At 41.3% G+C, this 15,987-nt stretch overlaps 1 protein-coding gene across 1 annotated transcript in view; it reads left to right on the top strand.

Annotated features, from left to right (window-relative positions):
* LMBR1L (limb development membrane protein 1 like) overlaps positions 1–15,987 on the top strand; it is a 124,798-nt gene that overhangs the window by 33,281 nt on the left and 75,530 nt on the right. The window contains exon 2 of the mRNA XM_089679536.1: positions 5,226–5,310. Coding sequence (XP_089535662.1) covers positions 5,226–5,310 — 85 coding nt within the window. The remainder of the gene's footprint in view (positions 1–5,225; positions 5,311–15,987) is intronic.

Genomic DNA, 15,987 nt, shown 5'->3' with positions numbered 1-15,987 from the left:
TGGAGCTGAAAGGACAGATGGGAGTCTAGGATTACACCTAGTACCCTGGCATGAGGGGAGGGACTGATGGTTGTATTATTGATCTTGATAGAGAAGTCAGGGGAGGGGGCACGGGCTGGAGGGAACAGTATGAGTTCCGGTTTTGGAAAGATTTAGTTTAAGGAAGTGGAGTGACATCCATGCTGATATGTCACTTAGTAGGTTAGTAATGCGAGAGGAGACTGAAGGGGTGAGGTGAGGAGCAGAAAGATAGATGTGTGTTATCAGCATAGAGATGGTACTTAAAGCCATGGGAGTTTTTCAAGTGACCAAGAGAGGAGGTGTAGATGGAGAGGAGAAGGGGTGCAAGGACAGAACCTTGAGGGAACCCTACGAAAGAGGAAATGGAGAGGAGACCGAGTTATAGGTAACTCTGAAGGAGCGCTGCAATAGGAGGAAAACCAGGAGAGAGCAGAGTGTCGAAGGCCAAGAGAGGTGGAGTTTTTTGAGGAGGAGGGGATGGTCAACAGTATCAAAAGCCGCAGAGGTGTCAAGTAGTAAGAGTATGGAGTAGTGGCCATTGGTTTTAGCAGTTAGTAAATCATTAGTGAGTTTTAGTAAACTGTTTCAGTGGAGTGTAATGAGCAAAAGCCAGACTATAAAGGGTCAAGAAGGTTGTTGTCAGTGAGGCAGGAGCTCAGGCGATTGTAGACTAAGCATTCTAAGAGTTTAGCGTTAAACGGAAGCAGGGAGATGGGTCTTAAGTTGTTTAGGTTGGTGGGGTCCAGCAAGGGCTTTTTAAGTTTCGGAGTGATTAGTGCATGCTTTAGAGGGGTGGTGAAGGCACCGTTAGAGAGGGAGAGATAGAAGATGTGAGTGAGGGAGCATAGGACAGAAGAGGGTGAGCGTAGTAGTTGAGAGGGGAAAGGATCCAGGGGGCAGGTAGTGAGACGGGCTTCTGAGAAAAGTTTAGTGACCTCTTCAGTAGTAGCAAGGTCAAAAGAGGAAAGTGTTGAGGGAGGTTTAGTATAAGTTATGCTATGTGGGATAGATGTCTGTGTAGCGGAGATGCCCCTACGAATTGCAATCTTGTTTTTGAAATGATTTGCAATCTCATAAGCAGTAAGTGAGTTACTTGGTGGAGGTGAAGAAAGTAGAGCGTTAAAAGCGGAGAAGAGACGACGAGAACTGGATGACAAGGTATTCAAAGGGAGTGATAAAGTAGGCTTGTTTGGCATGGAGGGATGAATTGTATGTTAAGAAAGCAGATTTATATAGGGTAAATGCTTGCTGACATTTGGTTTTATGCCACAATCTCTCCAGTGCACCATGTCGCTTAAGATTTCTGGTGTCGTCAGTCTGCCACTGTTGTAATGGTCAGGGCCTGATACTTCATTTAATTAGAGGAGCAAGTGAATCTAGTGTGGATGAAAGTGAACTGTTGTAGACAGCAGTGGCCAGGACAGGGGAGAGATTGTCATAGGGGCAGTCAGTTGCAGAGTGGAAAAGAGAAGGGTTAAGTTGTGAAGGTTTTTGCGGGTAATTGTTTGCTGCTTAGAGGGATAAGTGTTTTGAAGGCGAGGACAATGTAAAGGTGATGAGATTTTGATCAGAGAGATGAAAGGGGGTGTTTGTGAGGTTATAGGGAGTACAAAGATGGGAGAAACAAGGTCTAATGTATTCCCATCAGAGTAAGTGGAGGACTATCAATTGTGTTAAGGCAAAAGATGAGTTTAGGTCGAAGTGTTGGGTGTAGCTTGGTTGTTCACATTAATGGGGATGTTAAAATCTCCAAGAATGATAGTGGGTATTTCAGAGACAGTAGCCAAGCAGAGAAGTCATCAAGAAAGCGTGACATCGATCCAGGAGGCCAGTAGATCACTGCAATCCTCAGAGAAATGTGGGAAAACAGCCAAATGCAGTGAGTCTCGAAAGTAGAGAAGGATAGAGAGGAAGGGTTAGAGAGGACTTGAGAGGTGCTCAGTGGGGATAGAAGTAAACAAACTCCACCTCCTTTCCGCCCCCTGGGTCTGGGTGAGTGGGTCCAGAGAAGGCCTGCATAGGAAAGTGCTGCGGAAGAAGTAGAATCCGTTGCTTGAAGCCAGCTTTCTGTAATTGCTAGCAGGTTAAAGGAGTGGGAGATAAAAAGGTCATGGACAGAGGTGAGCTTGTTACAGGCAGAGCGGGCATTCCAGAGTGCACATGAAAAGGGTGGATGGTTTTCAGGAGCATGGGGATTGAGAATAAATTGAGCGGATTGCGGCTAATCCCTGAGGAAGGAGAGTGCCTGGTGGGGGGGAGATATCCCCAGAGGTTAGGCGAAGGAGGGTGAGGAAAGTAAGATGGGAGTGGGATGTATAAGAGTAAACATGCCTTCCTGTCCTGGTGTTTGGGTCAGCAGGTGAGTAAAGTATTAGCAGGAGGTGATGACAGCAGTAGCAGAGAGATGGTAGAAGTGAGGGTGATATGTATAAGCTTTGGAGTGGAGCAGAGTGGTAAAAAATAAGATTTTGAGAACAGAGGATAGTAATATGAAAAGGAGTAGAGGGGGCATAATAAAAGTTCTATGGAGTGGAAATCACACTTGTAGGACATGTTTCCCAGGATGTTTGCTTGCAGTCCATCCAACGTGCAGTAGAGTTCTTTGTTGTATCTATCCTGCTTTAGTTCAACTGCTGTTTTGCACTCCAGCAGAAAATGCACTCACTCAGGACAATGTCCCGTCTGCGACTGTACCACCTCCACCATAAGCTGGTATAAATTTATAGGGAGATGATCAAATGAACAACTCTTCTCCACCCCAATTAGGAACTGAGAAGGATCACATGAATTTGGGGGGAGGTTGGTCAAAACCAGACCAGACACAGGACACAGTCATAAAAAATTGATTCTCTGATCACAGGCAAAGGAGGTGAGAATCAATCACCACAAACAGACAAAAAGATATAGTACTAATTATCCTGAGTTTTGCAGAAAGTCAGTTGTAAGGTGGCAGTCACAGAACAGCATTTACCCTAAGTTTGCATAAAGTCAATGCGTAGCAGAGAGACAGTTTAAGGTGGAGATCACACCTTTAGGCCCCATGTACAAGGAACACTTCTGAACGATGAAAACAGACTGCTGGAAAATGTAGGTTAAAAAACATCTGTTTAGCTGCGTTTGCATAACCCGTTTATGCACGTTTATGTGTATTTGCGTTTAGAAGTGTTTTTTTTAAAGATAAGCACAGGAGAACCTCCCAAATGCACTGAAAAGTGGTAAATTATTAACTATTTCAGACTGTTTCAGAGAAATACAGAGAGTAGAAGCAGAGAGAGCAATATATGTTGAGATAATTCGGTGGGAGTTGCTTACCTGGCCGGGGGTCTTCATGAGGAATTTGAGGTGTGACTGGTCATTTAACATATCTTTTGTTTCCAAGGGTGGGAGAGGTCTGAGGTGTGAATTGGTCATTACAATGTGTGACAAGCTTGGTAGGAACATCCTATGTTAAGTGTTTTGTCCATCTGAGTACCTTGAAAACTCTTTGCATGCATTTCTCATGATGAAAAAAGGCTCTGGACAGCATTGGGAACTGGAAGAGTTAAAAAAAATATATTTCAAACGCTTTTAAACGTGATTTGCCTCGTTTACAAGCGGTTTGCGTTTGAAACGCTGAAAAAAATCGACTGCTGAATGCAAGTTTGGTGCATTAAAAAATAGACTGTAAGCGCAAATGCCTGTAAACGAAGATGTGTACATGGACACAGGAACCCATTAGGGTGAGTTCAGGGGCTGCTGAAAAAAACGCTGAACAGCTCCTAAACGTGAGTTTATCAGCTGGTACATGAGCCCTTACAGTCTTCAGAAACAAAAAATAATAAATGCACATTTTTTTACCTGCAAAAAAAGTGCATTTTATAATTTTTTTGTAAAAAGGTGAACTTATCCTTTAAAGAACATGCTGGTCTAATACTTCTAATTCTAAATAAGTGATTGTAAAGGATCACCTTTTATTTTTAAATAACAAACACATTATACTTGCCTGCGCTGTGCCCACACTGCATGTGTTAACTGCTCGTGTTTGTTTAGGGCAGTGTTTCTCAACTCCAGTCCTCATGGACCCCCAACAGGTCGTGTTTTCAGGATTTCCATTATTTTGCACAGGTGATTTGATCAGTTTCACTGCCTTAGTAATTACCACAGCTGTTTCATCTGAGGGAAATCCTGAAAACATGACCTGTTGGGGGTCCATGAGGACTGGAGTTGAGAAACGCTGGTTTAGGGAAATAGAGCCCAGATGTGATTTTAATCCACCGATCCTACCTACAGAAGACCAGTCCCTACTGCTCCTACCCCCCTGTGGTCTTGCACAGTGGACTTGGGGCTGCGTTGGTTTCTGGAATATTGAAGGTTCAGGTGAGTATAAGATCTGCACTCACCCCTAGAAAAAAACAAACTGTTAACCATTCAGTGTGGGCACAGCCCCACTGCATGGGGAAAAAAACATTTCTCCCAGCGTTCTGCTTTAATTGTTTTTAATACACCACATCCAGACTTGCTGCCTCCGACACAAAGTAAATGATTGTCTTTTTTTCTTTCTTGCAGTCTTAACATGGCTAAGTGCAGCTTGCTTTAATTCATTACCACTGCTGATGAACGGTTGCAGTGTTAGAATATTTTGCTGGTTTCCAGCACCCAACATTTATGGACTTTTTATGAGCTTTTCCACCTGGAAGTTACATTCTCAATTTTGTAGCCATGTGACTGTCATTAAATCTCATTAGTCTTGGCTGAAAGTAGTTTGTTTTTGTGAAAATAAAATCCTTATCCTGGTGAATTAGCTTTGTGAGAATTGAGCCTTTCACATGGGTTGTGTCCAGTCTAAACAGCAGGGAATCCATGGTCCTCTGATGAAGCCGAACGAAATGGATGTCTTTGTGACTAAATGTGTCCATTCATTTTTAGAATCTTGTGTCCCTTTTATATTTGATTATCTCCAATCCATCACGTTTTTAGGTCCAAAAAATGAAAAAAGATTCAGACTGTCTTTGTACAAACAATTCTTGAAATTTACTTTTTCAGACCTTTGTCTAATCAAACTGCCCATGTGAAGGGGTCATAAGTGTCAGTGATGTCTTCAGTCATCTGGTGGTTTTGCCTCTTCTGTAGTTTCTGTATGTTTGGTTTTTCTGTTTTGTTTTTTTGCACTGATGTCCATTGTAGGAAAAAAGTTGTAATGTTTTTAATTTTTTTTTTCTTGTCAGATCTGCACCTTGCTTTTTTCCACACTCTACCTCCTCTCCTATATGGTCATCACCAAGTTCAAGAAACATGCTGATTTCACCACAGGTGAGTCATTCATCTAATTTGGCGTTTCCAGACTCTAAAGGTCAGGTTGTGCCATACACAGCTGTAGCAGCATCTAAGCCAACATGCCTTCACAGTATTATAAGAAAAAATAATACAAAACGTGTAATGATAAACTGCACTTAGGGCTTGCATACACAAGCTTTAAATATTAAGGGTCATATCACACCAACCCCTGAAATGCAATTGCAATTTATCTAATGGAAGCAGAGATGAAATCACATCTTGCTGGCTTGGCAACACTATAGAAGATACTGAGTTGACACTAGTGAGTTGTTAAGTGACCGATTCACTAATATGGCACTAAAGCAGCTCAAGCAAAGCCTTTTTTTTTTTTTTTTATATTCTTTATTTAGTAAACAAAGTATTCAACCATGCAATACAAAAACGTATGAAAAGGAACAGAATACAGCTCCATATGAACAGCATAATACAGGGTATTCCAAGGTCATGGCAAACAAGGTGGACATTGGCAAAAACAAGAAGGGGGAGTAGATCCAAAGGGATCGCCCACCTGGCAGTATAGAGCGGTATACAACCAACAACAAATGTTGAATTCCGAGCCCTGTTTTTTATATTTTATACAGTTGTGTTCAAAATAATAGCAGTGTGTTGAAAAAAGTGAATAAAGCTCAAAATCCTTCTAATAGCTTTTATTTCCATATACAAAAATGCATTGGGAATACTACACATTCTATTCCAATTCAAAACATGAAGGAAAATTTAACAAATTTGTGTTGTTCCTCTTAACAAATTAAAGAAAAGTGAATATTAGACTGTTCAAAAAAATAGCAGTGTTTGTATTCTTCTTTACAAACTCAAACATTCACTATATAAACTGAAAAATGTTTGAAGATTTGCTTTCCTTTGAATCACTTAATTAATATTTGGTTGTATAAGCACTGTTTCTGAGAACTGCTGTACATCTGTGTTGCATGGAGTCATCCAACTTCTGGCACCTGTGAACAGGTATTCCAGCCCAGGATGATTGGACTACATTCTACAGTTCTCTATTTCTTGGTTTTGCCTCAGAAACAGCATTTTTGATGTCATCCCACAAGTTTTCTATTGGATTAAGATTCGGGGATTGGGCTGGCCACTCCATAACGTCAATCTTGTTGGTCTGGAACCAAGATGTTGCACGTTTACTGGTGTGTTTGTGGTCATTGTCTTGCTGGAACACCCATTTCAAGGGCATTTCCTCTTCAGTATAAGGCAGCATGACCTCTTCAAGTATTCTGATGTATTCAAACTGATCCATGATCCCTGGTATGCGATAAATAGGCCCAACACCGTAGTATGAGAAACATCCCCATATCATGATGCTTGCGCAACCATGCTTCATTGTCTTCACAGTGTACTGTGGCTTGAATTCAGTGTTTGGGGGTCGTCTGACAAACTGTCTCCAGCCACTAGACCCAAAAAGAACAATCTTACTTACATCAGTCCACAAAATGTTGCGCCATTTCTCTTTAGGCCAGTCAATGTGCTCTTTGGCAAATTGTAACCTCTTCAGCATGTCTTTTTTTTCAACAGTGGGACTTTGTGGGGGCTTCTTGCAGATAGCTTGGCTTCACATAGGTGCTTTATATGTTTTCCTCTCTCCAATCAACTTTTTAATCAAGGTACGCTGTTTTTCTGAACAATGTCTGGAACGCCCCATTTTCCTCTGAATTTCAGAGAGAAATGCACTGTAATCAGCATGTACAACATTTGCTGCCTTCCTTCCTTAAATAAGGGCAATAACTGCCACCTGTTTTTCAAAGAATGAATGACCTCACTAATAGAACTCCACACTGCTATTATTTTGAACATGCCCCTTTCAATGAGTGATTAAATTACACAGAATCAGCAGCATGCATGTCATGACTGTTGGGTCTGTTGGATTCCTATTACTCTACTACACCTGCTAGTAAATTATTTGCCATGTAGAAATATAATTTCTACCAAAAACCGTGATTGATCAGGTTAGTGATGTCTGACTGCTATTATTTTGAACACAACTGTACATTGATGCAATTGTTTACATTAAGCTGACGTCTTTGACAAGTACATAAAAAAAGAGGAACTTCAGTTTACTTGAAGAAAAAAAAGCAAATTCACTACAGTAAACCAAGTAATATATTAAAGAGGAACTCCAGCCAAAGTGTTTTTTAGGTTTGGAAAGAATGGATAACAGTTAAAAGCATATTTCTTCTTGCTTCATGTCCTTGAAAAATAAATTCCTTTTGAAATGAAAGGAAATCCACAGTTGTCACTAGGACTGCTGATCCTATTTGGAGATTTACCCTATTTACCCTAATCTCCTGCCATGGTAACAATTGAAACTGTTGACTTGAATTTCCTCAAAAAGGGACACAGACAGAAATTAAAAACTCAGCATGAGTTTTAACCCTTCATCACTTTATTCAATACTAGAAAAGTGTTGGGGTTGGAGTTTGCTTTAATGGCTAAATTCACTTTTAAAAAAATTGTAAATCCACATATGCTTGCAGGAAACAAAGAATTGCCTTTTTTTTTTTTTTTTTTTTTATTTCCCCACAGAAGCCTACAAAGCATTGCACTTGCAAATACTGGATTGCTGGCGTCATGTTGGGTTCCTGCCAGCTCTTCCTTGTTACACCCTAAATACAGATGTAGTATGTTGCTAAAGCTGACATTAGCCTTTAAATACATGATTTAACTAGGGATGCGCCGAAAACACCCCTTTCAGCTGTCAACTGATATGAAAAAATAGCAGCGATACAGGTGCCGAAAAACCCCCGAACCTCGCTGCCACCACTGGCCACCGCTCAGTAGTTCTCAGCCTTACCTGAGAAACCATCGAAAGATGGGCATAAAGATTAGTGAAGGAAAGATGGCGTCCACTCATCTCTATGCCCTTGGAGGACCAGAGCGGTCACTTTCGGTTTCGGCCATTTTATATATTTTTTTAAAAGCACTCGATCAATGCTTTTTTTTTTTTTGTTTTGTTTTGTTTTGATTCAATGCTGTACATTGCAGAGGAGAGTTGTGGGGTCTTATTGACCCCATATCTCTCCATAAAGAGGACCTGTCACTAATTATTTCTATCACAAGGGATGCATGCATTTCTTGTGATTAAAAAAAAATGTTAATCACTTTTATTCTTAAGGGACAGTGCAAAAAAAAAAAATACCCCAAAAAACAATAAATAAATAATAAAAAAAAAAGTTTACAGTGCCCCCGTGCTTGCACGTAGTGGTGAATGCGTACATAGGCCATGCCCGCATATATATATGGTGTTCAAACCACACACGTGAGGTATTGCCACTAACGTCAGAGCAAGAGCAGGAATTCTCTTACTAGACCTACCCTGTAACTTTACACTGCTAACCTGTAGAAATTTTTAAAGCATCACCCATGGAGATTTTTAAGTACCACAGTTTCATGCCATTCCACAAGCGTGCACAATTTTTAAAGCGTGACATGTTGGGTATCTATTTATTCGCTGTAACATCCTCTTTCATAGTTTACAAAAAAAATTGGGGTATATATTGTTTTTTTGTTTTAATCAGTGTATTGTTTTCCAAAATATATATATATTTTTTTAAAAACTGCGCATTTCGGTTTTTCGGCCAAGTGCATCTTGAATTTTCGGTTTTGGCACCAGACTTTTTTTTTCGGTGCACCCCTAGATTTAACACTTTCAATAAAGGAGATGTTCTGCGGACTGTTACATTGACTAGCTTAAGAAATGGCATTTACAGCAGCTAAGTGCAGCGGGGACCAGAGAGGGTGTTTGTAAGGTAACTATCTTTCCATCCATCCTCTATAAAGTAGATATTGAATATATTTAGGAATTCACAATAAGTGCCTGGATTTGTCTGTCTTGTATCAGTATTCATGGACTCGAATCTGAAATTCGTATGCTGGAGCACTTTGGCAATTTTGACCTTTGTCCCATGGGGACAATAAAAAATGTACAGGCTTGCAGTTGAATTCTTGGGATGTGACTCTACATTCTCCCTGCTGTAAAAGTGCATTCATACCGATTCTTCTTTCCTGTTGTCACACATGCATCCAAAACTTTTTAAATGGTTTAAGTTGAGGGGGTCTCCTTTCCGTTCTGTTTGTAAGTGTAGGAAAAACATTCAAGTTCTCCACACATTCATGTCATTCTACGTTTATAGTTTAATATGTGTTTTTTGGAGTTGATTCCTTAGACCTGGAAATTATTTAATGCAGATTCTTAATACACAAACACATAAAACAGAAAATATCTTAAATTCTGTTCATTATTTGATTATTTTAGATCTTAATTTTCTTCAGTTCAATAGTCATTGCTGCAGACATCACATGAATGTTTTTTGCTGCTTAAAGTGTATCCAACCCAAAAAACAAAATGGTTAACGTGTTGTACCTTATGATTCCATAAATGTGACAGCTGAATTTTTCTCTTGTAAGCGTTTCTGCCTCTTTTTTTGTTTTTATCTGTTCATTCTGTAGTAACATGCTTGTCCTAGGGTCCCAACATTCACTCGCTGTACTGTATCTAAGGAACAACAATGCCAACTTAAAACCCTTTCTTCTCTTTGGGTTCAGTACATGGGGGGTGGGGGCGATGTTCTGCATGGAAGATAATAGTGCTTGGTATCTCAGTGCAGAAAGAAAGTAGTGCTTAGAAAGTTATGAGCTCACTGGATTTTTGGCCGAATCAACAGTTGTGTTTCTGTAATTGCTCACAGGGAGAAAACACGGCGTAATATGCATGCTTTGGAGAGTTGCAAAGGTAGAGCAGGGTGATTGGTGATAAAATAATACTCCTACAGAACAAGAGGCCTGTAGCAGTTACATTTTCATTTCATTTTTGTGAACAAACATAAGAATGAAATGACTGCAACTAAAATAACTGAACTGAGACACATCACTGTTTACACTCATCATATGGCATATGTACATTCGAGGCAGAATTTTTCTTAATTAGCCAATATCGATTTTGGCAACTCATTACATAAAAGTAACAGTATGCAGAATTTATCACCCATTCGTCCTTCTGCTGGATCATAGCGAAGAAAGAGGCAGTATTGTTCCTGAATATTGTCTGATATTCGCATGCATCTTTTGAAAGCTCTGACAGGTTTTGACAGGTTCAGTTGAACATACTATATATAAAACTGTAGTTATAAAATGCAGCAGATTACATCCGAATACTTCTCTTTTCTGTATATGCAGACGGTTGTCAGTGCAACAGATGCATGGTTTACAGTAATATGACCATTGCGCTGTTGCTTAGTGATTAACATTCCTGGCTGGCAGCACTAGGCCCATTGGCTCAAATTCCAACCATGGCACTACCTGCATGAAGTTTGCACGTTCTCCCTGTGCTTGTGTGGGTTTTCCTCAGAATACTCTGGTTTCTTCCCACACTCCAAAGAAATGCCAGTAAATTAACTGACTCCTGCAATAAAAAAAATGTCTATACTTTGAGCAGATACTCTGAAACCATCCTTATCTTGGGGGAGCAGTACTGAATTCCAATATAATTCAATCATTTTGTTTTCTGATCTAAAGGTGCCCATAGGCATGACACTCACTGCATGATCTGAACAAAGTCACTTTGATCGGGTAGTGAGCACCAACTGTCTTTGGTACTTTTATCATGCTTGATGTCTCCATAATTAAGGGTGAATTGTATTCAATTTATCTGAGTTCTCCTGTTTGATCACAGTGACAGGCACATGAATTGATCTGTTTCTTGAAGGGTCTCCTTCCCCCATTGTGATACTGTGTTCAACTTGGAACAGAGTTTTTGCAGACTCCGGCTCAGCATTTCTATTTTTAATTTGGTATTGGGTAAGATATGTTAGACTTGCTCTCTGTGCTTCGATACTTCTGTGTACATGGGCTCAGTTATTTGTAGTTACCAAGAGGTAATACTGTTGCATTATTCTTCTGTCTTTTACTGCTGCAGCAAAATAAACTGAAAATTATGTATCTTCCAAATAGGTTTTTTATGTGACACTAGGTTTTGGCTTCTGCTTAATTACATGTGTTTTTTTTTTTTGTTTTTTTTAATTTGTTAGCATTAACTGTGGATTTGGATACTTGATGGTTGTTAATATGAGTATAGATGGATCACTTATGCACACCGAGTAACAAACTGTAAACCCTGAGGGGCTTTGCAAAATATTGCTCATTTGTTAACCACTTGCCCTCCAGAGGATTTGCCCCCCATCCCCTTCCTGACCAGGACATTTTTTGTGATATGGCGCTTTGTTACTTTAACTGACAATTGTGCAGTCATGCAGTGCTGCACCCAAATTAAATTTGTTCTTTTTCTTCCCACACAAATGGAGCTTTCTATTAGTGGTATTTGATTGCCTCTGTGTTTTTTTTTTTTTTTTTTTTGTTTTTTTTTTGTGCTCTAAACAAAAAAAGACCGAAAATTTAGAAAAGTAAAATACTTTTTGCTATAAAACCCTTCTAGTAAAAAAATTATAACAAATAAAATTTTGTCATAAATTTAGATCAAAATGTATTCTGCTACATGTCTTTGCTAAAAAAAAACAAAACACAATACGTGTAAATTGGTTTACATGAAAGTTGTAGCGTCTACAAAAGGTGGTATATATAAAATATTTTTTATTTATTTTTACTAGTAATGGTGGCGATCAGCGACTTAATGCGGGACTGCGGCAGGCATTCTGACACTGGGGGGGGGGGGGGGGGACTGTCACTGTCACTGTCATCCCCAGTGTCCCTGTACTAATGACACTGGACAGGAAGGGGTTAACATCTGGGGTGATCAAAGGGTTAACTGTGTGCTGTGCATGTTTTACTAGGGAGGGATGATGTTTTGAATTGCAATACAAAACAGCATGCTGCAACTGACAGGGGAGATTGTTTTCATACAGACCTCTCCCACGTCGGTGATACTCGGCAATATAAAATGTGTATGTATGTGTGATTTTGCACGGCCGCAAGCAGCTCTGAAGAAGTATTGAGTGGAAGTTTCTCCTCCAGCCACTAGAGGCCACCGGGCAGCTCTCTATAGCCTGCTCTTGTGCAGCAGAGGCAGGAAGTAGAGGGGTGGCCATTTTGGCTTATGTGGGTTGATGGATTAGTGAGGTGTCTGAGAGATAGCAGGGGGACACTGAGCAGTCTGTCTAGATGATGATGAGAGTATTACCTGTAGGGGAGCTGCATGACCAGACAGGACACGATTATACAATAGCCTGCATAATCCCGGGAGCTTGTAAAACTTTTTTGATAAAACCCTGCATGGGTATCCGTGCATTTAAAGGAGTGGAGTCTCCTGAGTAGCTTATGTTTGATCTGCAGGAGCTTACATTTAGGCTGCACTGAAGTAACATAGAGGCTGCATTCAGGCTGAGTTTGTTGCATATGTGCTTGACTAGTCCTGCAAAACTAGTATGAAACAAAGTGAAGTTAATTTTGACACAGTTCTTTGATGAAACAATACGCTTCTCGAAAGCGGGGTAGTTGCAGTATTACATTACTCAAGCATATTTGCATAATTATTTGAACTGTATATTTGCATAAAATGCATACATACATTCGGACTGAAATGCATAAAATGCATACGTACATTCGGACTGAAATGCATAAAATGCATACGTACATTTGGACTGAAATGCATAAAATGCATACGTACACTCGTACTGAAATGCATAAACTGCATACATACATGCATAAGCTGCATATGCACATGCATACTGGAATGCATATACTGCATACGCACGCATGTATGTATGTACGTGTATACTTGTGTACCTGCAAAGCTGCATGCTTGCTTGCCTGCATGATTGCATAACAGTAGACCAACATGGCTATGGACCTGCATCCCAGCGGGACTGCATAGTTAGGTGATAATATAGTTGCTACATTATTGACTTAAAAGTTTCAAGAAGGGGGAGGCAGCTGAGAGGCAGGTGCTCCACCCTCAGGTCCAGTGGAGTTGGAGGAGGTAATCTGGAGGTGTTTGCATTTCACAATATACCAGTCGTGTTAGGTGTATCTGGGTCACTGTGTCTGCCATTGCAGCTATTCCTGATGGCAGCGCTGCAATGGACTGTGGACACATCACCCTGAATGCACCTGATCTCATTTGAACACGGATGTTACGCAGGGTGGGTCAGCCCTGGTTAGTACTTGGAGGGGAGATTGTCTGGGAATACCAGGTATTGTAAACATTTCCCCTCCAGAGTATGAGATTTGAGAAGTATCATGGGCAGAGGATACCTGGGCAGTTTGAGGTGATTCAAGACACTCAACAGGTTTTCAAGCACAAAAACAAACTGGGACGTCAGGTTTACCTTAGATCTCAAAGCACTTAGACATAAGTCTAGACGTCCTTCTCTTTCGGATTGGGAACGGTCCGATGAGTGGTGGCTTCTCTGAAAGAGATTTCTGGTGTCCACAGTCCTCAATTACGCATATCCCCCCCCCCCCCCCATCTGTGCCTTCCCCTGATTCCACTATTGCTGTGTCTTTTGTGCAGGATCCGGGAGGCGTTAACACTGATAAGAGTGGTAGCCAGGCCTAGCCCAGGAGGGCTTGATACACTTTCATATTGTGTCTGGTGTCTGGCAGGGGATGCTCCTTGGACACTTCTGGTCCACTCAGACCTATTGTCTTGGTTTTAATAATGTATCCTGCTTTACAATTTCTAGGATTGAAGGCTTGGCTATGTAAGCCCAGGTCTTGTAACCTCGGGGGGGGGGGGGGGTCTTGGGTCATGTTTCCTCTGAACATTTGAGTGCCAGGAAGCTGGTTTCACGGAGCTTCCATTTACAGGATCTGGAAATCTTATTTGCATGGTGTGGAGCCAGGAAGTGGCACCTGTAAAAAATGTGTGATTGAAAGGCTTTTGTCCTTTTTACAATCGGAGGTCAAAACGAAATTGACCTTAAAGCGGAGTTCCACTCACTCTGTAAATAATTCAGTAGCTACAAAAACTGTAGCTGCTGACTTTTAAAAAAACAGCCACTCGCCTGTCCCACGATCCCGCGGTGCCCCTGCCACAGCCCGTTTCACCGGCCATACTATATTCCAGGAGGCTGTCATCTAAAGTATGGGCACCCGGCTGTGACAGCTTGTGGCTTCACAGCCGGGTGTCCACTGCGCATGCGCAAGTAGCGCTGAGCTTCCTGAATGGCCCCGTCATCCTCTGGGACCTGTCACATGTCCCACAAGACTTCGGGGAGGGATGGTAGGAGGACAACTTCTGTTTCCGATCGCCTAGGTGATCGAAGTGGGAGCGGGTACCTGTCAAATTTGGTTGCCTGCCTGTTACCCCCCCCCCCCCCTTTGCTCCCCAAAGGTGCCAATCCTTCGTGCAGGGTGTAACACGGACGGTCCCGTTTGTCAGGCTGCCCTTGTGTCCTTGGGACTTGGACTTGATCCTGGCTGACTTTGCAGAGGCCACCTTTTGAACCAATTTAAAGAAACTTTATCCTTTAACTTGGGAGGTGGCTTTGATTACTATTACTTCCACAGGAAGAGTGTCACAGCTGGGGGCTTTTTCATGTAAAGAGCCGTTCTTGGTCTTGCATCATGAAAAGGTGATGTTGCATCCTCATCCATCTTCTGGCCTAGAGTGGTTTTTGGTTTTCACTTGAATCAGGACAGTGTCATTGTCTATCTTTTTTCCTAGTCCACAGTCAGCAGGGGAAAGATCACTGCATAGTCTAGATGTAGTTTGGGTGGTCAGGATTTACTTGAGTTTGGCAGCACAGGTCAGGAATTCTGGTTTGTGTTGCCAGAAGAGCCCAGGAAGGACAGGCAGCATCCAGGTCTACAATTTATTTCTCATTGGATGCGCCAGTTAATCATTCAAGCCTATGGTTTGAAGCATAAGGTCCCACCCTTTCGGGTGAGAGCACACTCTGCCAGGAGTGTAGGGGCGTCTTGGGCTATCCACCATCTGGTATCAGTTGCTTAGATTTGCAAGGCTGCTACATGGTCTTCAGTTCATACATTCACAAGATTCTACCAGGTGGATGTCAGATCCGCAGAGGATTCTGTTTTTGACCACAGCATATTACGAATGACTGAGTAAGTCATTTGGAATTGATGGTGCAGGCTATTATGGTGTTTTCCACCCCTCAAATTTTTTTTTTATTGTTCTAGGACAACCCACATAGTCTTGAATAGCCTGCTCTGTGTGTCGTGATGTACGATAAAGAAAATTGGATTTTTCTTTCTACATACTTACCTGTAAAATCCATTTCTTGGAGTAAATCACGGGACACAGAGGTCTCTCCCCTCTTTCTGGAATTTCATTGCTTGCTGCAAAACTGAAGTATTTTCTGTGTGGAAGGGGTTGTTTAGGGGAGGACTTCTTCTCCGATTGGTCAGCCAGTGTCCATTCACCTATAGGTGGCATATAACCCACATAGTCATGAACAACCTGCTCTGTGTCCCGTGATGTTCTCCAAGAAATGGATTTTACAGGTAAGTATGTAAAAAAAAAAAATATCAATTTTTGTTTTGAGTAAACATCATGTGAAGTATACAAAATGTACACTTAATTCACTGCAATGTAGGGCAACACAATGAACTGCCTTACAATTCGGCACAGTTTGCGCTGATAAAATGCAGCATGTCTGCATTTACTGCAGCAAACTGCAGAGCAGCATTTGGCTGTTTTGCAGTGTGAATGGGACACATAGGAAA

This window comes from Staurois parvus, unplaced genomic scaffold (assembly GCF_062004578.1).
Source record: "Staurois parvus isolate SC_StPar_1 unplaced genomic scaffold, SC_StPar_1.0 ptg000017l, whole genome shotgun sequence".
Taxonomy (NCBI): Eukaryota; Metazoa; Chordata; class Amphibia; order Anura; family Ranidae; genus Staurois; species Staurois parvus.
The sequence above is the reverse complement of the archived record's forward strand: the minus strand, read 5'-3'. Positions and strand labels throughout refer to the sequence as shown.